This window comes from Neoarius graeffei, chromosome 2 (genome assembly GCF_027579695.1).
Source record: "Neoarius graeffei isolate fNeoGra1 chromosome 2, fNeoGra1.pri, whole genome shotgun sequence".
In the NCBI taxonomy this organism is placed as follows: domain Eukaryota; kingdom Metazoa; phylum Chordata; class Actinopteri; order Siluriformes; family Ariidae; genus Neoarius; species Neoarius graeffei.
This window is the reverse complement of record NC_083570.1, coordinates 61,802,293-61,826,946: the sequence shown is the minus strand read 5'-3', so window position 1 is coordinate 61,826,946 and position 24,654 is coordinate 61,802,293. Positions and strand designations below refer to the sequence as shown.

General features: G+C 40.4%; 2 protein-coding genes and 1 long non-coding RNA gene across 3 annotated transcripts; 2 read left to right on the top strand and 1 right to left on the bottom strand.

Annotated features, from left to right (window-relative positions):
* The first annotated feature begins 1,981 nt into the window (after nucleotides 1-1,981).
* LOC132881757 (probable ribosome biogenesis protein RLP24) lies at nucleotides 1,982-9,292 on the top strand. Its single transcript, XM_060914600.1, has 6 exons — nucleotides 1,982-2,126; nucleotides 4,761-4,874; nucleotides 5,000-5,072; nucleotides 5,806-5,869; nucleotides 6,032-6,117; nucleotides 8,441-9,292. The coding sequence occupies exons 1-6, from the start codon at nucleotides 2,046-2,048 to the stop codon at nucleotides 8,506-8,508; spliced, it is 486 nt and encodes a 161-aa protein (XP_060770583.1). The 5' UTR covers nucleotides 1,982-2,045; the 3' UTR covers nucleotides 8,509-9,292.
* LOC132881758 (uncharacterized) lies at nucleotides 5,925-6,277 on the bottom strand. The gene is made up of 2 exons (XR_009654073.1): nucleotides 6,243-6,277; nucleotides 5,925-6,143 (listed from the first exon to the last, which is right to left on the bottom strand). It is a non-coding gene; the product is annotated as an uncharacterized LOC132881758 (long non-coding RNA).
* A 1,027-nt stretch (nucleotides 9,293-10,319) lies between the features above and the next one.
* Nucleotides 10,320-24,508, top strand: LOC132869706 (probable ribosome biogenesis protein RLP24). Its single transcript, XM_060903045.1, has 7 exons — nucleotides 10,320-10,376; nucleotides 10,470-10,565; nucleotides 21,762-21,911; nucleotides 22,037-22,109; nucleotides 22,843-22,906; nucleotides 23,069-23,154; nucleotides 24,333-24,508. Exons 1-7 carry the CDS (start codon nucleotides 10,320-10,322, stop codon nucleotides 24,398-24,400), a joined length of 594 nt encoding a protein of 197 aa, XP_060759028.1. The 3' UTR covers nucleotides 24,401-24,508.
* Nucleotides 24,509-24,654: the final 146 nt, after the last annotated feature.

The window sequence follows — 24,654 nt, the reverse complement described above, 5'->3', positions numbered from 1 at the left end:
TGACCCATAGACACAGACAACCATTCACACTCACATTCACACCTACGGTCAATTTAGAGCCACCAATTAGCCTAACCTGCATGTCTTTGGACTGTGGGGAAAACCAGAGCACCCAGAGAAAACCCACGCAGACACGGGGAGAGCATGCAAACTCCACACAGAAAGGCCCTCATCGGCCGCTGGGCTTGAACCCAGGACCTTCTTGCTGTGAGGTGACAGTGCTAACCACCACACCATCGTGCCACCCTGTACAAATGTTACAGGTCTGTAATCTAACATTTTGCTGCACAGGCTCATATTCTTTTAACCACTAGGGGCCACTAGTGTGCACTCACAGCCTGAACCATTTATCAACATAGTTAACTGCTCCTCGGACCTGCCTGATCCATCCTGGTGCCCTGTGTCTGGTTGGAGTCTTATCGCATCGCTCCTGTGGAGGGCGGCCCCATGTGAACAGTTGGGGTTCGCGCCTGGAGGACGCTCTGGACTCTTGCAGTGGTGCTTTTGTGGCTGGGGACTGCAGTTGACTTGCTGACTTTGGGACTGCGGTTGTCGTGAATGGTTTTGCCCTCGGGTTTCTGTCGGCGGGGGGTTTATAGCATCAACGAAGCTAACTTTATGTTAGGACTATTAATGTTATAGTCATGTTGTCTGTTGTTGCCCAGATGAGGATGGGTTCCCTTTTGAGTCTGGTTCCTCTCGAGGTTTCTTCCTTGTGTTGTCTGAGGGAGTTTTTCCTTGCCACCATTGCCACAGGCGTGCTCATTGGGGATAGATTAGGGATAAAATTAGCTCATATTTTAAGTCGTTCAAATTCTGTAAAGCTGCTTTGCGACAATGTTTATTGTTAAAAGCGCTATATAAATAAACTTGTCTTGACTTAACTGGACATTTCAAGGCTTCACCCTTCCATGACTGCTGCTGAGACTGGATTGATGTCATTTTATTATTTAATAAATGCCACTGAGGGCGGCACGGTGGTGTAGTGGTTAGCGCTGTCGTCTCACAGCAAGAAGGTCCGGGTTTGAGCCCCGTGGCTGGCGAGAGCCTTTCTGTGTGCCTTTTCTTTGCATGTTGTCCGCGTGGGTTTCCTCCGGGTGCTCCGGTTTCCCCCAAAGACATGCAGGTTAGGTTAATTGGTGACTCTAAATTGACCGTAGGTGTGAATGTGAGTGTGAATGGTTGTCTGTTGCTGCGTTCATGTGCTATGGGAATTATGGTAAATACCAAACGCCGACATAGAAAGCACACACGAACGCCCCCTCTTGTGGTATTTTCCACTGGGCAACTCGTAGAAAATTTTGATACACGAGTTGCCGAGATGAGATGAACTTTAACCTTTTGAACATGGCGGCGAGCGGTACAAGACACTTGAATGTTAAGCATTTTACGCTACTAAAGTTTTTTTTACTAGTACTAGCGGGTAGTTTTTTGTGTCTATGCAATATTGCGTCATTAGCAAGTGTAATATAATACGTTAGAAATCCGTTTCCTTTAAAAATGTGTTATGGTTTGTTTTTACCTATCCAGAGCAGACGCTATTGCTAACGATAGCTAACTAACTATTGCTAACTTGAATCTGGTCCACCATCTTTAATTTGTCAACAACAACAAAAGCATGTGAACACAACACACTGGTAAATACCACTTCCCAACTGGAAAATATCATCTTCCCATAGCACATGAACGCAGCATTAGTCTATGTGTCAGCCCTGTGATGACCTGGCGACTTGTCCAGGGTGTACCCCGCCTTTCGCCCGTAGTCAGCTGGGATAGGCTCCAGCTTGCCTGCGACCCTGTAGAACAGGATAAGCAGTTACAGATAATGAGATGAGATGAGAAATGCCACTGTAAAACCTGCAGAGACTGAAGGAAAAAAGCTTTCGAGGTTAAGCTGAAGCTGTAGTTCCACTCCTGTGCTACAGAGGGCGAAAAAAAGATCAACGAGCCCCAAATACAGGAAATGACGCAAGACCAGTTCCTTTCAGTGTTCCTGTCGGAACCATACACACATGGACGGATAACAGGAGAAATATTTACTCAAAATGCGTATTGAAAAGTGTTATTTTTGTTCCGGACCGATCTATCCCGGACACGGGATGATGTTTATTCGCAACGACTGCAAGGTAAACAACTGTTTATTTACTCGCTGTGGTTGTGAAACATGTAATTACAGCTAATGGGGCCATTTTCCCGTCTTTAACATCCGCACGAGCCGCGATATCAGCCGAACAGTAAGGCTGGTGCCGCAGCGCGCTGTTTTTGTGCTCTGCTCGGTGCAGTTGCCTGCCTGCCTGCCTGCCTGTCTGTCTCATGCAGTCGGACATGATCCTGTCGTTTCACTGTGTTCCTTGAGCAGTCAGTGCCGTGACGTCATCACGAGCCAGCATGGAGTCGTTCACGAACGAGTCGGTTCGCTGAATCGGCTCGCTTTATTTTCAAATGAATCATCTTAATAAAGCTGAGACTCAGTAACGTGTATACAGGTCGTTCCGTCCAATACCATTTTGTCCAAAGCCTTTTTCATACACACCATCAATTATTTTATATTTCAGGTATTTGTTTGTTCGACAAAAAGGAGGAATTCTCAGTGGAATTTGACCGAAGCAAAACACATTCTTGTAAAGCAAATGAGTGCCATATAATACAGTGGTGCTTGAAAGTTTGTGAACCCTTTAGAATTTTCTATATTTCTGTGTAAATATGACCGAAAACATCAGATTTTCACACAAGTCCTAAAAGTAGATAAAGAGAACCCAGTTAAACAAATGAGACAAAAATATTATACTTGGTCATTTATTTATTGAGGAAAATGATCCAATATTGGGTGGTGTAGCTGTCACCTTACAGCAAGAAGGTCCTGGGTTTGAGGCCGGCGAGGGCCTTTCTGTGCGGAGTTTGCATGTTCTCCCCGTGTCCGCGTGGGTTTCCTCCGGGTGCTCCGGTTTCCCCCACAGTCCAAAGACATGCAGGTTAGGTTAACTGGTGACTCTAAATTGACCGTAGGTGTGAATGGTTGTTTGTCTCTGTGTCAGCCCTGCGATAACCTGGCGACTTGTCCAGGGTGTACCCCGCCTCTCACCCAGCTTGCCTGCGACCCTGTAGGACAGGATAAGCGGCTACATATGATGGATGGATGATCCAATATTACATATCTGTGAGTGGCAAAAGTATGTGAACCTTTGCTTTCAGTATCTGGTGTGACCCCCTTGTGCAGCAATAACTGCAACTAAACGTTTCCGGTAACTGTTGATTTAATTAATATAGCCGGTAACCTAATTAGCAGCCATTTGACAGCTTGGTATTTCATAGATAACTTTCCCCACTCCTACCGCACTCCCTGTCAATCCACACGCATGCAGGCGCACATTCCAAGCCCAGCACACCCCGCCACACACGCTCGGCTATATAATGAACACCACCAACAACAACAATTCAAAGATTTGGAAATTACCACATACTCAACATAAATATACAGTTGAATAATGATCCCGCCAACAGAAATGTCAACAAATCCACGTGTATAACACGATTAAAACTAATCATAAATGACCGTTTACTTTTCAGCTCAAATACACGAAGGGGTATTGGCCGGTTTCGCAAGTGGAATATTGCGCATGTGCACATCGCTCTTTCCGAATAGAAACATCCGGCAATTCATCAAAACAATATGTCGAGTGAGATGCTTCGGAAATCATGTGAATAAACTGATAAATTTGATATGTAACCCGAATATCGGCGTATTTTGGCACTTGTCCGATCGGACAAGTAACTGAGACGATGAACTTGTCTGACATAAAGTATCACTTGTCCCGGACAAGCGGACAAGCATTAATGTCGAGCCCTGCTGTGATATTATGATGTCTTAATAATGACTTACTTTCATAATAATGAGACAGTAAGTCATTATTATGAGAACTTAAGTCAATAAGTCATTAATATGAGGGAGGATAAGAGCCATTATTATGAAAAAACAATCTATTATTATTATTATGGTGATGGAAACGGGCTTCCATACAAGTCACCTTGCTAGCCGATTAAAGTATTTACACATTATCTCATCTCATTATCTCTAGCCGCTTTATCCTTCTACAGGGTCGCAGGCAAGCTGGAGCCTATCCCAGCTGACTATGGGCGAAAGGCGGGGTACACCCTGGACAAGTCGCCAGGTCATCACAGGGCTGACACATAGACACAGACAACCATTCACACTCACATTCACACCTACGGTCAATTTAGAGTCACCAGTTAACCTAACGTGCATGTCTTTGGACTGTGGGGGAAACCAGAGCACCCGGAGGAAACCCACGCGGACACGGGGAGAACATGCAAACTCCGCACAGAAAGGGCCCGTCAGCCACTGGGCTCGAACCCAGAACCTTCTTGCTGTGAGGCGACAGCGCTAACCACTACACCACCGTGCCGCCCTATTTACACATTAGTTTCAGCAAATTTTATTTTTGACACCAGTCATCTGTCCCTTTTCAATAATTTTCAGTTCATAATCCTTCATTGCAAATGGTCCAGTCATTACACCCCTCGTCCTTAGGGAGCACAGAGCTGTACCTGCCGTATACACCGCACTCCTCTAGGCTTTTTTTTTCCCCTGAAAAGTTTCATCCAGTTGGTTGATTTACTATTCTTAAGAAAATTCTTATTATACACAACTGAAGAAAGTTTCTTTAGTTGTGTATAATAAGAATTGTCTTAAGACTTCTCTATAGCCTTCAGATTTGCATGGGAATTTGTTTCTCTTGCAGGTATTTAAATTTTGCAGATCAAAATGTCACAAGAACTTCAAGAAGAAGCGCAATCCAAGAAAGACCAGGTGGACCAAAGCATTCAGAAAAGCTGCTGGCAAAGAACTGACAGTGGTATGTTGTTTTAGGCAGTGAATGATATTTAATATAAGTCTCAGAGGCACGGTCCCAAAAACAGCACACAATTAAAAATGAGACATTTAAAGGTCATCCTGATCATATTGTTTGTGTGTTTTCAGGACAACTCACTGGAGTTTGAAAAGCGCAGAAATGTTCCTGTTAAATACCAGAGAGAGTTATGGAACAAGACGGGTAATTATTGATATTTATTCCACAATGCTGTTGAGTTCTCGAATCTGATTGGTTAGAAGGTGTTGCCTAGGTTCTATAACAGCAGCTATGACAGTAGTGCTGGCTGTAACTCAAATCACAGGAAGTGCTTGGGCGAACACATCATTTCTCTAGTACCTTCTTCCGTAGGGACTTGCACAGCGGATGCCCAATGTAATCTGCAATGAATAATAAACAGGTTTTGAAAATGTTTTATTTAGTAAAAGAAAATGGATAAATGTTGATATGGTGATGAGATGTGTGTTTATAGTTTATGGATGGAGTCTCCGCTGTCACTGCTTTGTAAAGCTGTAGTTGTAGGCTTTCTGCATGAGAGGGTTTTCAGAACAGAGGAAACACTGTGATTTCCTGGTAAAAAGAAAAACTCGTTGCATTTTAGTTTGTTTTTATTTTGTTTTGTTTTTTTAGAGAGAAAGTGAGGGAGCTATTGTTAACAACTGTTATAAAGTAAATGATAACAGGAACTAACACGGATGTTCCTCAACAATCAACTATAGCACTGTATACTATAAATGATGTCACTCAGTGTATAATAAAATTACTGTGTTGTTAAAAGAAACAATGGTATTACACCATTCTGCTGTTCATTAGAACCACACACCCTCTGTTTTATTCTTCACATATTAAGTTAACTTGCTTGTGTTGTTTAGCAAAAGAGCATATTGGAGTAATGGCTTTGTTTTTCCATTTCCAGTGGAGGCCATGAAGAAGGTAGAGACAATCAAACAGAAGCGACAGGCTCGCTTTATCATGAACAGGTGAATCCGATCGTATCTGGATTTTAAAATCTTAATGATTTATTAGAAAGAGGAGTTGGACAATAGAATACTTGGTGCTTTATTTCATAGTGGACAGAAATGTCAGGACGCACTGCGTACACATCTTTGTTTTGAAACAATTCTTAACTCTTTTGTTTAAAGACTGAAGAAGGGCAAAGAGCTGGAGAAGACGGAAGCCATCAACGAAGTCAAGAAAAATATCCACCTCATCAGAGCATCGCATGCAGGTGAGTGACGTGCTAAAACGTGTTTCCTGTGGACGTGGATAAAGATGAGCTCCGTGTGTATTAAATGTGATTCAACATTATTGACATGGCTGATTTCTACCTTTATGTAGAGACATAACACACACCTGTAGGTGATCATTTTGATGAATTACTCGTGAGACCATTGACAGAATTCTGAGATGGAAAAATAAAAGGAAATGTTTTTTTTCTTCTTGTTATTCTGAAGAATAATTAATACACTTCTTTAGCCATGAACATGTATTGTGACTTGTAAAGATTAAACATAATGACACACTGGACTGAATTAAAAGACACTTCATATCTTAAAGTAATGATGGACGTCATTTATTTTTACTTAGTTGTGCGGTTCTTAACATAATATGGATTACTACAGTTGTGGAACAGGGCTATTTACTGTATTTTATTTTTTTATTATTTACTATTTGATCTCAAACGCATTAAGAAGGCAATAAATTGCACTAATTAACTTTTGACGAGGCACCTGTTAATTGTGCAATGCGTCATCAAGGTAAACGCTGGCTCTGCTGAAGAATCTAAAATATGAACTACAACTCCGATTCCAAAAAGGTTGGGACAAAGTACAAATCGTAAATAAAAACGGAATGCAATGATGTGGAAGTTTCAAAATTCCATATTTTATTCAGAATAGAACATAGATGACATATCAAATGTTTAAACTGAGAAAATGTATCATTTAAAGAGAAAAATTAGGTGATTTTAAATTTCATGCCAACAACACATCTCAAAGTTGGGACAAGGCCATGTTTCCCACTGTGAGACATCCCCTTTTCTCTTTACAGCAGTCTGTAAACGTCTGGGGACTGAGGAGACAAGTTGCTCAAGTTTAGGGATAGGAATGTTAACCCATTCTTGTCTAATGTAGGATTCTAGTTGCTCAACTGTCTTAGGTCTTTTTTGTCGTATCTTCCGTTTTATGATGCGCCAAATGTTTTCTATGGGTGAAAGATCTGGATTGCAGGCTGGGCAGTTCAGTACCCGGACCCTTCTTCTACGCAGCCTTGATGCTGTAATTGATGCAGTATGTGATTTGGCATTGTCATGTTGGAAAATGCAAGGTCTTCCCTGAAAGAGACGTCGTCTGGATGGGAGCATATGTTGCTCTAGAACCTGGATATACCTTTCAGCATTGATGGTGTCTTTCCAGATGTGTAAGCTGCCCATGCTACACGCACTAATGCAACCCCATTCCATCAGAGATGCAGGCTTCTGAACTGAGCGCTGATAACAACTTGGGTCGTCCTTCTCCTCTTTAGTCCGAATGACACGGCGTCCCTGATTTCCATAAAGAACTTCAAATTTTGATTTGTCTGACCACAGAACAGTTTTCCACTTTGCCACAGTCCATTTTAAACGAGCCTTGGCCCAGAGAAGACGTCTGCGCTTCTGGATCATGTTTAGATACGGCTTCTTCTTTGAACTATAGAGTTTTAGCTGGCAACGGCGGATGGCACGGTGAATTGTGTTTACAGATAATGTTCTTTGGAAATATTCCTGAGCCCATTTTGTGATTTCCAATACAGAAGCATGCCTGTATGTGATGCAGTGCCGTCTAAGGGCCCGAAGATCACGGGCACCCAGTATGGTTTTCCGGCCTTGACCCTTACGCACAGATTCTTCCAGATTCTCTGAATCTTTTGATGATATTATGCACTGGAGATGATATGTTCAAACTCTTTGCAGTGATCCTCTTCCCATCTTTACTTCTGAGAGCCGCTGCCACTCCAAGATGCTCTTTTTATACCCAGTCATGTTAATGACCTATTGCCAATTGACCTAATGAGCTGCAATTTGGTCCTCCAGCTGTTCCTTTTTTGTACCTTTTAACTTTTCCAGCCTCTTATTGCCCTGTCCCAACTTTGTTGAGATGTGTTGCTGTCATGAAATTTCAAATGAGCCAATATTTGGCATGAAATTTCAAAATGTCTCACTTTCAACATTTGATATGTTGTCTATGTTCTATTGTGAGTACAATATCAGTTTTTGAGATTTGTAAATTATTGCATTCCATTTTTATTTACAATTTGTACTTTGTCCCAACTTTTTTGGAATCGGGGCTGTATATTTAGTTTTTCACTGCATAATATATGAACATATATGGAATTATTTCCTAGATTTGATGTCTTCAGAATTGTTCTACAATGTAGAAAATAGTCACAATACAGAAAAATTTATGAATGAGTAGGTGTGTCCAAACTTTTGACTGCTACTGTACATTTTTTAAGTGCTACAGCAGGTGACCATGATGTAAACTTGTGTATTCACTCCCTTTCTCTGTATGTAGGACAAACCAAAAAGCTGGAGGAGAAGATGGTACAGAAACTGGCAGAAGATGTGGAAATGGCTGAATAAATGTTTCCTGACCTGAGTTTTGGTTGACTTGGATGCTCAAAAAAAAAAAAATCAACCTTTTTTTGTATTTGTAGGCTGTAGACATTAAAAGTGATGCAGTGAAGAGAGATTACTCTAACCTGCAACTGTTCATAACTTCACTTCAGCTCTGTTCATGTTCATGAAAATCTGAAAGATTTATTCCATCTGTTGACAGATTTAGGTTTGACTTTATCAATGGCTGCCAGTGAATGGAATTTAATTTGATGTCCTGTTGATTGGCAGTGATGACACCAGTTTCCTGCCAGATACATTAACAGTTTAGTTGAATTGCCTCAGAATCTCATCTTACTGCTTCTTGTTCTGTTTAATATTGTGATAATAAAGCTCCTGTTTATTAAAAGAATGATGACACTTAAAACTGTATTAAGTTTGTAATAAAATGTTTGGTAACTCTGTCACGTGAGGTCGTGTAATCTCATTCAGCATATAAGAAGCGTCATTGCTGATTTTCAAGAATAAAATCCACATTTTTAGAGCAGAATATGCTGAAATATATTCACATCCACATTTTAGATAATAGATAAAAATCCACATGTTTAGAACAGAATACAGTGCTTGTGGAATAAATGTGGTTGTGTGGGGACTTGTTTGGTCTATTTAACCATAAGTTAGTTTGAATAATAATATTTGCAGAACCTTTTGAAACGGGGAAGTAAAGCTTCACAGTGACCAGTATCAAATCTCTTGTGCAGTATTTGGTGCTTTAGTTATAATGATCACATTAAAAAAAAATTTATGAAGAGTATGTCTTTGTTTACTTCCTTGTACAGTCCATGATTTTGACAGACATTAATTGATGTTTGCTCTTTTGACCTCCATTTCAAGTTTTCCAATCTCAAACACGTGTTAGAACTCCTGAATGACGTGGAAAGTACATTGTAATTACACTCGTTATTACATTGTAAATACACTCATTATTATATTATTATACACGCATTATTAATTTGTAAATACACTCGTTATTACACCTGTAATTACATTGTTATTACATTATTACACTCGTTATTACACACACATTATATTGTAATTACACTTGTAATTACACTCTGATTACATTATTGCACTTGTAATTACACGAATTATTTCATTGCATTATTACACGCGTTAGTTTTGTTATTGCACTTGTAATTACACATTATTACAAATGTTAGTTATTACATTGTTATTGCACTTGTAATTACACATTATTACATTGTTATTACATGCGTTATTTCAATGCTTGTAATAACAAGCATGAGTGAAATAACGCGTGTAATAACAACGTAATAATGAGTGTAATTTTATTACACCCGTTTGTTATGCCTATATATTATGTATGATTATATGTATAATGTAGTTCACCAGGGAGCGAAGTATTGTTTTTGGTGGGGTTTCTTTGTTACCTCGCCTGGGTAACAAAGAAACCCCAATGTAATTACACTCGTTATTAGAATCGCTGTTGCCTCACAGCAAGAATGTCCAGTTTTGAGCCCTGTGGCTGGCGAGGACCTTACTTTGCAGAGTTTGTATGTTCTCCCCGTGTCCGCATGGGTTTCCTCCGGGTGCTCTGGTTTCCACCACAGACATGCAGGTCTTTATTTTGGTGACTCTAAATTGACTGTAGGTGTGAATGAGAGTGTGAATGTTTCAGCTCTGTGATGACTAGGTGACTTGTCCAGGGTGTACCCCGCCTTTTGCCCGTAGTCAGCTGGGATGCTTGCCTGCGATGCGTTATTACATTGTTATTACACATGTGTTATTACATTGTTATTACACATGCGTTATTACACATGCGTTATTACACTCGTTATTACGCATTATGCGAACCTTCAATTTATATCTGCTGGGTGAGTTTGAGTACGTAGTGTCAGGTTACCTACATTGCTGCTCAGTAGAGAGATGTTTACACTTGAGAAATATTCTCAGCCTTCCTGGTCCAGCATTTCCTCCAAAAACCCTACAGAGCTCATGATGCTATTGAGGATGTGCAAGCTCTGCAGGAGCTCTTTCAAGTCTGGAGGCCAAGTACAGATCTGGTAAATAAGCACAGCTTTATCTTGTAAATCAGGGAACTGGGGTCGGCTATATCATTCTCAGTTTCTTCCATCAAACACACTATAGTAGTGATCATCACTGTGCACATGCTCAATTCACTGCCTGTAAAACAGCAGCAGCTTTTTCACAGCCCTGAAGAATTTGTCAAAATTCAATTTTGAAAGTTTTCTTTCAAAATTTCATTTGTTTATTTGTGTGTGTGTGTGTGTCTGTTACAGTAACAATCTAGCAGCTAGACGGTTGCACCGATTGACTTCAAATTTTTAAGGTAGGTGGGCAACGGTCCGTAGATTAATCAGGTCAAGGTGAAGGTTGTCACCTGAAAGGTCAACCTTTTGGTCAAAATAACACATTTTCCATTATAACTCATATAGGAACCCATATGACCTTTCATTTGGCACCACCTATGGCACCACTTGAAGATACAGGCACTTGTGTGTGTGTATATATTATCTCAACTCTGTAATAACGCATGTGTAATAACAATGTAATAACGCATGTGTAATAACGAGTGTAATAATGTAATAATGCATGTGTAATAACAATGTAATAACGCGCGTGTAATAACAATGCAATAACGCATGTGTTATTACACATGCGTTATTGCAATGTAATAATGCATGTGTAATAACGGGTGTAATAACTGTGTAAGTAACACATGTGTAATAACGAGTGTAATATGTTGGTAAATAGTGTAATAACGCGTATAATAACTAGGGTAAATTACAATGTAATAATGTAATAACGCATGTGTAATAACGCATGTGTAATAACAATGTAATAACGCATGTGTAATAACAATGTAATAACGCATGTGTAATAACAATGTAACTACGCATGTGTAATAACAATGTAATAACGCATGTGTAATAACAATGTAATAACGCATGTGTAATAATGTAATAACGCATGTGTAATAACAATGTAACTACAATGTAATAATGCATGTGTAATAACAAAGTGTAAGTAACGCATGTGTAATAACGAGTGTAATATGTTAATAAATAGTGTAATAACGCATATAATAACTAGTGTAAATTACAATGTAATAATGTAATAATGCATGTGTAATAACAAGTGTAATAACAATGTAATAACGCAAGTGTAATAACAATGTAATAACGCATGTGTAATAACAGTGTAATAACGCATGTGTAATAATAATGTAATAACGCATGTGTAATAACAATGTAACTACAATGTAATAATGCATGTGTAATAACAATGTAATAACAATGTAATTACACATGTGTAATAACAATGTAATAACGCATGTGTAATAACGAGTGTAATAACAAAGTGTAAGTAACGCATGTGTAATAACGAGTGTAATATGTTAATAAATAGTGTAATAACGCGTATAATAACTAGTGTACATTCTGCTTATTATTGATATGAAATGTGTAAGAACATTCCAAGGTCTACACACACACACACACACACACACACACACACACACACACTCACACACACACCCTCACTCACACACACACGCACACACATATAAAAGCTTTCTGTATTCTCTTGTCTTCGGGGACTTGTGAATAAAGACTGTGAAATATTCTTGTTCCTGTCTTTCTTCGCGATTCGCCCCAGAGCTCTGGGTGACACGAGGGGACCGATCTGCGAGAGGGTAATCGCTCCAGTTGGGGCAAGAGGAAGAGATGGTGAATCTCTGACCTAACAGTTTTGGGGGCTCGTCTGGGATACTCCTGATCAGGTAAGAGCACAGAAAAGAAAAGAAAAGAAAAGAGAAAAAGAGAGGACGAAACCAAGAGACTCAGGGGCTCACTGCATAAATATTTTAAAAAAGATTCGGACGATGCAGCAGGTGACCATTCGTCCGGATTTCGTCCGGACAGTCCGGTTTTAGAGCCGTCTGTCCGGACGTCTGTCACGCATCCTCACTTTTTACATTTTGTCCTCATTTCGGACCCTCAGCCACCACCGTTGCATCAATCGTCACAAATCCCCGCCCATTATTTACACTTGCTATTCTGCGATGACATACAGGCAAAGATAGCCTACAGGGATTTCTCGTATACAAACATTCGCGCTGCGTGCAGCTGATGGAGCCTCTGCAGCCTCTGATTGTCTGGAAGCTGCTGACACTCAAAAGCTGCGCTCACGCGATTAACTGATTTTTGCTCCTCCAAGCTGCGCACGCAGTGCGAATGTTTGTACGGAAAAACCTATGAATGTTGGCACGCATGCTGTTGAACAATACTCATGCCGAAACGAAAGACATCCTTTAAAAATGCTTGGTGCTTAGAGCATCGTTTTGTTGGCAAGAGCCAAAAAGGAGAACACTTCGCCTTCTGCAAGCTCTGTCGCATTGACATTGATGTGGGGAGCAGAGGGAAAGGTGCGATAGACAGACACGCGGACACAGACCGCCACAGAGAGAATGCCAGCAGTGCTGGACAGTCATCTTTAGCATCATTTTTTGCCCCAGCTCTACCACCCCCAATCGATGACAAAACCACTGCTGCTGAGCTGACTAAATTGTTCCACACCATTAAACACCATCACTCGTACAGGAGTTTAGACTGCTCTGCAAAAGTTGACAGGTAAGGTTATAGGGCAAATGTAAATGACATGGTTGACTGTCATTTTTCATGTTTTTCTTTTTGATTTTTTTTGGATGAGCATTCCTGTGGATAAGCCAAGGCCAGTATAGTAGGCTAAATGACAGTAGGCCTACATGTTTCTTGACTCATTTTTCGATTTTTCATTTTTTTTTCTTTTTGATGGTCATTTTCAAGTGAATAAATATGTTGGCCTATGGCATGGCAAAGACTGTTTTTTCAGTGTCTATAGATGGACACAACTCTTTACAGTGATGTTTTGTTTCTTGTTGACATGGAATTGACCATCATTTTCCACATTTCTCTTTTTGATAGGTGTTCCAAGTTAAAAAATATATATTGACTTCATACATTTTTTTATAAGTTTTTCTTACCTCCCGTAAAGCGACGGTGTCCTAACTTTAGGGCCTTTGTCCTCACTTTTGGACACAAGTGTCCCAACTTACAGACTCATGTTGGTGGTCACCCTAAAGACACAGCCAACTTTTTCCAGCCCCGTAAAGTAACCCCAACCAAGGCACGCGCGGCATGCAATTCATGTTACAAACGAGGGGAGAGCAAGTCACACTGAACACCATATCAAACGCACAGGGCATTGAATCATTTCATAACCACAACGGCTTAATAACATTGTGTTTCATATATCTGATTGAAGCTAAGAATATTCACATTAGCCCGCAATCATATCCCGCTGTTTCTCGAGCGGTGTGTTCTTCTCTGCTTTTCACACTGGACAGTACGCATGCACAGTATACTATGTTCTTCCATGTTCAGCTCAATGGGCTGGCAATGCTCTCTATAGAGCACGAACTTGCGAAAAAGCTGGACTTCAATGACCTTATTGACGACTTTGCCACAACAAAAGTCCGGCGCATTGCATTTCGCACCTGAATAGTTGCAGACTAAGGAAATGTTAAAATGTTAAAACTGTAAAAATGTTGAAATGCTAAAATGAAATGGTTGTTGACCGGTTGAATGTTTTTTGAATAACTGTCATTTAAGGGTTGGAGTGAGTAGAGACTGGGATAAGAGAGGTGGGTTTGCGTGTGGGTTGTCCCAGGGGGGGCCCATTCAGAGCGTTTTGTCCCGGGCCCAGCCAAAGCTGTCAGCGGCCCTGGTCACCTCACAAATCTCTGCCTCACAGGCAAACAGGCAGGCAGACCTGAAAACAAGCAAACGAAAATTCTGAACATATAATATGCTAATCCTAACTAGCTCGTGTTCGTGGCGATTTTTTTAATTTACTGAAAGTGAAACAACAAGGATGGAGAAGTGGCTGACAGGTTCAGTTAGTATGCATCAGCACCACTCCTCCCATTAAGAAAAAAGAGTCAGTTTTGAGCAGAAGACAAGTAAGTGTAATCTGTTAAATCTAAAATTTGTTTTGTTCATTTCAGTTCATTCATGTTCCTCCTAATTTTGAACAATTTTGAACTATTCTGATTAACTGTTTGCTGAATTTTAAACCTCCATACTTTTGCCTTTAAAAACCACGGACGATATGGAATGGATAGGCCTTTAATGGTCTACCCGACTACTCCAAGCCCTTCCATCTCTATGCCTGTGAACACCAAGGCACAGCCTCTGCGGTGTTGGCCTGGGAGCATGGGGGGAGGGATGCGTCCTTGTGCATTTTTATCTAAACCGTTAGACACTGTTGCTCAAGGCTTACCTGCGTGTCTAAGGGCTGTCGCTGCATGTGCTCTGATGGTTTTAGACGCGGAAAAATTGGTTTTGTCTCACCCACTGATCTTGCACTCATCACATCAAGTTAAACAGGTGTTGCAAAATTTACAGACCCAACATATGACTACGCAGCGCCGCTCTGGATATGAAACCATTCTCTGTTCTACTAACAATCTCGAAATTCGTGCCACATCCTCTTTCGATACTGTAGGTCATGCTCTCACACACCTCCTTAATTCTCAGGATGACACTCTGGATGACATTGATCATGATTGCCTGTCTGAAATCATACATACTACAAATTCTCCAAATGGGTAGAAGCCTTTCCCTGTTCTTGAGAAAACACGAAGGTAGTTACTCGTATTCTGGCAAAAGAAATAATACCTTGTTATGGGGTTCCAGACACCATAGACTCAGACAAAGGTACCTCTTTTACCTCGAAATTCACACAAAACCTTTGTAAGTACCTCTCACTAAACTGGCGTTTTCACATTCCGTACCATCCTCAATCCTCTGGTATTGTAGAACATACTAATCAGACATTGAAAGACAAACTAACTAAGCCCATGCAGGCCACAGGTTCAAATAATTGGGTAGACTTCTTGCCAGCCACTCTGGTTGAAATTCGTATGACACCAAGACCTAGCCTAGGGGGATACTCCCCCTATGAAATTATTTTTGGAAGACCTTTCCCTCTCCCCTGGAAGAAGGGAACTCTGTCTCTGGGTACCTCTGATTTGAAAACACATATGGACGATTATTCTGCAGCCCTTATAGATAAGTTGCATAAAATTTGTACCAAGGTCAATAGTACAATATTGTCTCCACCAGCAGCACCCACACACCCCTTTCACGTGGGAGACAAGGTGCTGGTGCAACTTTTTAAACGATTTGGGCAAATGGGAGAACCTAGATATAGTGAGCCTGCAGAAATAGTCGCCATTACTCGTACTGCTGTTCTAACTGACCTTTTTCCACAGTGGATCCATGCCACGCGATTGAAGAAGGCTCCATAACAAAGCTGTGTCAGAATGATATGTTTGCCACTAATGTTTTCTCTGTGTCCCTCTCTAGTCTTTCTCCTCTCTAAACTCTGTACAGGGACTAAGTAGGAGCTGAGGCTCTTCAGATCACTTCCTGCAAGAAGCCGTGAACAAAGAGGGGAAGAGATCTCGCGCCCCGTCTGGGACCAATCACCCTCACTACAACCATGAAAATCCTCATCACAAGCTTCGTGGCCACTCTACTGCTGCTCGGAGCAGGGTTACCCGCTCGAGCTGGACCTCGAGACAACATCTTTTGGCAATTCGCTAACTGGACTGCACGAGCGCACACGAATGAAAGTTGTTATGTCTGTCATCTGATGCCGCCTTCTACTATTATTACACGTCCACCTTTGCCTCTATGCTCTGGAGCTCTGTATTATGCAATGTTAAACCAGACTTCTTCAGTATCTAGCATGGAAACCCATGCATTGTCTTACAGGACTCTGTTCTCACTACTCTGCAGGTCGATATGCCCTCCAATTTCATTTTCCCTCACTGTTTTAGAACAAATTACTCTGAAGGAAGTAGCGTGTATTTGGGACAAATTCCTAATTCTCAATGTAATCACATATATGATCAGAATACTGGGGTGTGATACTAGTCGTAATCTAGTATCAAAGAGGGGAATTGTAAAGGATTTATTCTTGACCAAGAAGGCATTAATTTATTTTGTGACCCTCTGTTCAGCTAGAAACTGTATTTTTGTTTAAAATTCTATTACTATCGTAAGAACATATTGCCCTGTGCTATCAAGAATAGGCTGTGCGTAATATTGATAACTTTGATATCTGTCTGAACATTCTATCAGAACATTTTGATATGAAATGTGTAAGAACATTCCAAGGTCTACACACACATACACACTCACTGACACACACACACTCTTACTCACACACACACACACCCTCACTCACTCACACACACACACACACACACACACACACACACACACACACACACACACACACACACACGCGCACACACATATAAAAGCTTTCTGTATTCTCTCGTCTTCGGGGACTTGTGAATAAAGACTGTGAAATATTCTTGTTCCTGTCTTTCTTTGCGATTCGCCCCAGAGCTCTGGGTGACACGAGGGGACCGATCTGCGAGAGGGTAATCACACCGGTTGGGGCAAGAGGAAGAGACGGTGAATCTCTGACCTAACACTCACAAATCATCATTTACAGTGGTGCTTGAAAGTTTGTGAACCCTTTAGAATTTTCTATATTTCTGCATAAATATGACCCAAAACATCCTCAGATTTTCACACAAGTCCTAAAAGTAGATAAAGAGAACCCAGTTAAACAAATTAGACAAAAATATGATACTTGGTCATTTATTTATTGAGGAAAATGATCCAATATTACATATCTGTGACTGGCAAAAGTATGTGAACCTCTAGGATTAGCAGTTAATTTGAAGGTGAAATTAGAGTCAGGTGTTTTCAATCAATTGTATGACAAATCAGGTGTGAGTGGGCACCCTGTTTTATTTAAAGAACAGGGATCTATCAAAGTCTGAGCTTCACAACACATGTTTGTGGAAGTGTATCATGGCACGAACAAAGGAGATTTCTGAGGACCTCAGAAAAAGCGTTGTTGATGCTCATCAGGCTGGAAAAGGTTACAAAACCATCTCTAAAGAGTTTGGACTCCACCAATCCACAGTCAGACAGATTGTGTACAAATGGAGGAAATTCAAGACCATTGTTACCCTCCCCAGGAGTGGTCGACCAACAAAGATCACTCCAAGAGCAAGGTGTGTAATAGTTGGCGAGGTCACAAAGGACCCCAGGGTAACTTCTAAGCAACTGAAGGCCTCTCTCACATTGGCTAATGTTAATGTTCATGAGTCCACCATCAGGAGAACACTGAACAACAATGGTGTGCATGGCAGGGTTGCAAGGAGAAAGCCACTGCTCTCCAAAAAAACTTGCTGCTTGTCTGCAGTTTGCTAAAGATCACATGGACAAGCCAGAAGGCTACTGGAAAAATGTTTTGTGGATGGCTGAGCCCAAAATTAAACAATTTGGTTTAAATGAGAAGCGTTAAGTTTGGAGAAAGGAAAACACTGCATTCCAGCATAACAACCTTATCCCATCTGTGAAACATGGTGGTGGTAGTATCGTGTTTTGGGCCTGTTTTGCTGCATCTGGGCCAGGACGGCTTGCCATCATTGATGGAGCAATGAATTCTGAATTATACCAGGGAATTCTAAAGGAAAATGTCAGGACATCTGTCCACGAACTGAATTTCAAGAGAAGGTGGGTCATGCAGCAAGACAACGACCCTAAGCACACAAGTCGTTCTACCAAAGAATGGTTAAAGAAGAATAAAGTTCATGTTTTGGAATGGCCAAGTTAAAGTCCTGACCTTAATCCAATCAAAATGTTGTGGAAGGACCTGAAGTGAGCAGTTCATGTGAGGAAACCCACCAACATCCTAGAGTTGAAGCTGTTCTGTATGGAGGAATGGGCTAAAATTCCTCCAAGCCGGTGTGCAGGACTGATCAACAGTTACCGCAAATGTTTAGTTGCAGTTATTGCTGCACAAGGGGGTCACACCAGATACTGAAAGCAAAGGTTCACATACTTTTGCCACTCACAGATATGTAATATTGGATCATTTTCCTCAATAAATAAATGACCAAGTATAATATTTTTGTCTCATTTGTTTAACTGGGTTCTCTTTATCTACTTTTAGGACTTGTGTGAAAATCTGAGGATGTTTTATGCCATATTTTTGCAGAAATATAGAAAATTCTAAAGGGTTCAGATCAAGATTTTTCTGAAATGCTTCTTATACCAGCCCAATTACACATTCCTTTGCCTCTACATTAGACAACAAAGGATTTTAACATGATTATTTGCAAAATATGCTACATTCAGCCCCCCCGCACAATTAGCATGTTCGATGTTACCCTGCCTCAGTTTGCAAAGCATTCTGGGAATTTTCTTCTACCATTCTGTTTGGAGCGCATCTGAAAGCGTTCTTCAAATGTTCAAAGGTGATGTGCATGTTGCAAATGCCATGACTGCTTGACGGATGAGAGATAGACAGACAAAGACTGTGTGTGTGTGTGTGTGTGTGTGTGTGTGTGTGTGTGTGTGTGTGTGTGTGTGTGAGAGAAAATGTATATTTATATATGTACAAAACTATATATGTCTCCTTATCTCTATCTCACGCTGTAATCTTAAGTCATCTTAGCTTTCCTGTGTCTGCAGTGTGTGTGTGTACATGCAGAGTTTTAATATGTCTGCAACAAAATGCACAATGATGGCAGGTCACTAATATATAGATTTAGGCACTGCCTAAAAGTGGCGCTCCCATCTGTTTCTGGATTGTAGAATTTTCTTATATCCTCCCCAGTCTCTTTTGTTTTATTTCTTTACTGGCTAGCACTGGCCACTAGGCGGTGTGTATGACTGGTAATTACTAACACTGACCACTAGGTGGTGTGTATGACTGGTGGTACACGGACAAACCACAAAAAATCGACTCGATGGGTTTACCATTTTTTTCTTAGTTATGGTGCTCTGCTGGAGCGCCGCTATTATTGTGTGTGTGCGTGTGTGTCTGTTTGTCAGAGGGAGAGAGAGAGTGTAAAAGAGAGTGTGCTCATAGATGTTGCGTGTGCGAGTGCATACTTGTGAGAGTGTATGTGTGGATGCATAAATATGCATATGACTGTGAGTGTATGAGTGTGCACAGAACTGTATATGTTACATCATCAGACTCATCCAATATTTTGTAAAGTTTCAGATCAATCCATCAATGAATTGAACATTTTTTCCCCATTTCCTGCTTGGCCAGATGGTGGTGCTGTGCTAGGCATCTGAATTACACATAAATATCATCACAATCATAATACACAATATTTTGTAAAGTGTCAGATCAATCAGTTAAGGCATTGCCAATTTCTGGCACATTTCCTGCTTGGCCAGGTGGTGGCGCTATAAAAGGCAGGCCCATTGGGCATCAGGTTATCATAATAATCATAATATCTATTGAAGTAAGAAATGTCCGACCATACACTGTGGCTTTCTGACACATTTCCTGTTTATCTCATCTCATCTCATTATCTCTAGCCGCTTTATCCTGTTCTGCAGGGTCGCAGGCAAGCTGGAGCCTATCCCAGCTGACTACGGGCGAAAGGCGGGGTACACCCTGGACAAGTCGCCAGGTCATCACAGGGCTGACACATAGACACATACAACCATTCACACTCACATTCACACCTACGGTCAATTTAGAGTCACCAGTTAACCTAACCTGCATGTCTTTGGACTGTGGGGGAAACCGGAGCACCCGGAGGAAACCCACGCGGACATGGGGAGAACATGCAAACTCCGCACAGAAAGGCCCTTGCCGGCCACGGGGCTCGAACCCGGACCTTCTTGCTGTGAGGCAACAGCGCTAACCACTACACCACCGTGCCGCCCCATTTCCTGTTTAGGTGGCAAGATATTAAAATCATAAGGCCATTTCAACCTATTACAAGATATCAAAAATCCCTTCGCAATTTAATATCAGCAACATCTTGGCATCACGTATAACAAATTTCACATGAATCTCATGAACCATCAAGGAGGAGCATGTTAAAATTCATCATGTGTCAAAACACACATATTCAAAACCCTATTCTTTCCTTGGCCAGAGAGTATCAGAATCAGAGTCATATTACAAGATATCAAGTTCAACATTCAGCAATATCTTGTCATATTATTACAACATATCAAAAATCCCTTATCAATTCAACTTCAGCAATATCTTGGCATCATGTTTGCCAAGTTTTACATGAATTTGATGAACCGTCTAGGAGGAGTATGTTAAAAATGACCATGTGTAATTTCACTCCAAATGGCCTTATGACATCAGCATTCCAAAGTTCTACCCATTCATTTCAATGGGAAATAGAAAAAGGGGCGTCCCTGGGCCATGCCCGGGGCCAAAACTCTGTGGCTGAGTAGCGGTGACTGATGTGTGTATCAAATTTCATGAGTTTTCATACATGGGAAATGCATCAAATAAGGCCAAACGCGACAGAAAAAAAAAATCCTTCGAAAAACAATAGGGTCTTCGCACTGAACGGTGCTCGGGCCCTAATTATTATTATGGTGATGGAAACGGGCTTCCATACAAGTCACCTTGCTAGCCGATTAAAGTATTTACACATTAGTTTCAGCAAATTTTATTTTTGACACCAGTCATCTGTCCCTTTTCAATAATTTTCAGTTCATAATCCTTCATTGCAAATGGTCCAGTCATTACACCCCTCGTCCTTAGGGAGCACAGAGCTGTACCTGCCGTATACACCGCACTCCTCTAGGCTTTTTTTTTCCCCTGAAAAGTTTCATCCAGTTGGTTGATTTACTATTCTTAAGAAAATTCTTATTATACACAACTGAAGAAAGTTTCTTTAGTTGTGTATAATAAGAATTTTCTTAGGGCGGCACGGTGGTGTAGTGGTTAGCGCTGTCGCCTCACAGCAAGAAGGTCCGGGTTCGAGCCCCGTGGCCAACGAGGGCCTTTCTGTGTGGAGTTTGCATGTTCTCCCCGTGTCCGCGTGGGTTTCCTCCGGGTGCTCCGGTTTCCCCCACAGTCCAAAGACATGCAGGTTAGGTTAACTGGTGACTCTAAATTGAGCGTAGGTGTGAATGTGAGTGTGAATGGTTGTCTGTATCTATGTGTCAGCCCTGTGATGACCTGGCGACTTGTCCAGGGTGTACCCCGCCTTTCGCCCGTAGTCAGCTGGGATAGGCTCCAGCTTGCCTGCGACCCTGTAGAACAGGATAAAGCGGCTAGAGATAATGAGATGAGATGAGATGAAGAATTTTCTTAAGACTTCTCTATAGCCTTCAGATTTGCATGGGAATTTGTTTCTCTTGCAGGTATTTAAATTTTGCAGATCAAAATGTCACAAGAACTTCAAGAAGAAGCGCAATCCAAGAAAGACCAGGTGGACCAAAGCATTCAGAAAAGCTGCTGGCAAAGAACTGACAGTGGTATGTTGTTTTAGGCAGTGAATGATATTTAATATAAGTCTCAGAGGCACGGTCCCAAAAACAGCACACAATTAAAAATGAGACATTTAAAGGTCATCCTGATCATATTGTTTGTGTGTTTTCAGGACAACTCACTGGAGTTTGAAAAGCGCAGAAATGTTCCTGTTAAATACCAGAGAGAGTTATGGAACAAGACGGGTAATTATTGATATTTATTCCACAATGCTGTTGAGTTCTCGAATCTGATTGGTTAGAAGGTGTTGCTTAGGTTCTATAACAGCAGCTATGACAGTAGTGCTGGCTGTAACTCAAATCACAGGAAGTGCTTGGGCGAACACATCATTTCTCTAGTACCTTCTTCCGTAGGGACTTGCACAGCGGATGCCCAATGTAATCTGCAATGAATAATAAACAGGTTTTGAAAATGTTTTATTTAGTAAAAGAAAATGGATAAATGTTGATATGGTGATGAGATGTGTGTTTATAGTTTATGGATGGAGTCTCCGCTTTCACTGCTTTGTAAAGCTGTAGTTGTAGGCTTTCTGCATGAGAGGGTTTTCAGAACAGAGGAAACACTGTGATTTCCTGGTAAAAAGAAAAACTCGTTGCATTTTAGTTTGTTTTTATTTTGTTTTGTTTTTTTAGAGAGAAAGTGAGGGAGCTATTGTTAACAACTGTTATAAAGTAAATGATAACAGGAACTAACACGGATGTTCCTCAACAATCAACTATAGCACTGTATACTATAAATGATGTCACTCAGTGTATAATAAAATTACTGTGTTGTTAAAAGAAACAATGGTATTACACCATTCTGCTGTTCATTAGAACCACACACCCTCTGTTTTATTCTTCACATATTAAGTTAACTTGCTTGTGTTGTTTAGCAAAAGAGCATATTGGAGTAATGGCTTTGTTTTTCCATTTCCAGTGGAGGCCATGAAGAAGGTAGAGACAATCAAACAGAAGCGACAGGCTCGCTTTATCATGAACAGGTGAATCCGATCGTATCTGGATTTTAAAATCTTAATGATTTATTAGAAAGAGGAGTTGGACAATAGAATACTTGGTGCTTTATTTCATAGTGGACAGAAATGTCAGGACGCACTGCGTACACATCTTTGTTTTGAAACAATTCTTAACTCTTTTGTTTAAAGACTGAAGAAGGGCAAAGAGCTGGAGAAGACGGAAGCCATCAACGAAGTCAAGAAAAATATCCACCTCATCAGAGCATCGCATGCAGGTGAGTGACGTGCTAAAACGTGTTTCCTGTGGACGTGGATAAAGATGAGCTCCGTGTGTATTAAATGTGATTCAACATTATTGACATGGCTGATTTCTACCTTTATGTAGAGACATAACACACACCTGTAGGTGATCATTTTGATGAATTACTCGTGAGACCATTGACAGAATTCTGAGATGGAAAAATAAAAGGAAATGTTTTTTTGCTTCTTGTTATTCTGAAGAATAATTAATACACTTCTTTAGCCATGAACATGTATTGTGACTTGTAAAGATTAAACATAATGACACACTGGACTGAAACTAAAAATTTAAAATTGTGTTGGCACTTAAGTCTCATTTAAGGTGGTTCCTTTTAATCATTTCTGAAGAAAGTGCGATTATCTGCTTCTCTGAATAGTCTAATACTCGGACTGTCATTTATATTATGCAGGCTGACTTTTTTTTTTCAAATTAAATTATAGAAATGTGCGCACACAACTGGTGTTAGTATGAAAAGTTCGAGTGTAATACAGCAATAGTTAAAAGTTTATACACACCATCTAATTTAGTGGTTTTTCTTTCTTTTTATTAATTAAAAGACACTTCATATCTTAAAGTAATGATGGATGTCATTTCTTTTTACTTAGTTGAGCGGTTCTTAACATAATATGGATTACTACAGTTGTGGAACAGGACTATTTACTGTATTTTATTTTTTCTTATTATTTACTATTTGATCTTAAACACATTAAGAAGGCAAGAAATTGCACTAATTAACTTTTGACGAGGCACCTGTTAATTGAAAAGCAATCCAGGTGACTCCCTCATGAAGCTGGTTAAGATAATGACTTACTTAATAATAATAATAAATGACTTACTTAACTTACTTACTTAATAATTATCATTATTATGATAATGTGCAATGCATCATCAAGGTCAAAGCTGGCTATGCTAAAGAAACTAAAATATGAACTATATTTAGTTTTTCACTGCATAATATATGGAACATATATGGAATTATTTCCTAGATTTGATGTCTTCAGAATTGTTCTACAATGTAGAAAATAGTCACAATACAGAAAAATTTATGAATGAGTAGATGTGTCCAAACTTTTGACTGCTACTGTACATTAAGTGCTACAGCAGGTGACCATGATGTAAACTTGTGTATTCACTCCCTTTCTCTGCATGTAGGACAAACCAAAAAGCTGGAGGAGAAGATGGTACAGAAACTGGCAGAAGACGTGGAAATGGCTGAATAAATGTTTCCTGACCTGAGTTTTGGTTGACTTGGATGCTCAAAAAAAAAAAAAATCAACCTTTTTTTTAATTTGTAGGCTGTAGACATTAAAAGTGATGCAATGAAGAGAGATTACTCTAACCTGCAACTGTTCATAACTTCACTTCAGCTCTCAAAGCCCTTTGGATGTGGATGTTCATGGAAATCTGAAAGATGTTTATTCCATCTGTTGACAGATTTAGGTTTGACTTTATCAATGGCTGCCAGTGAATGGAA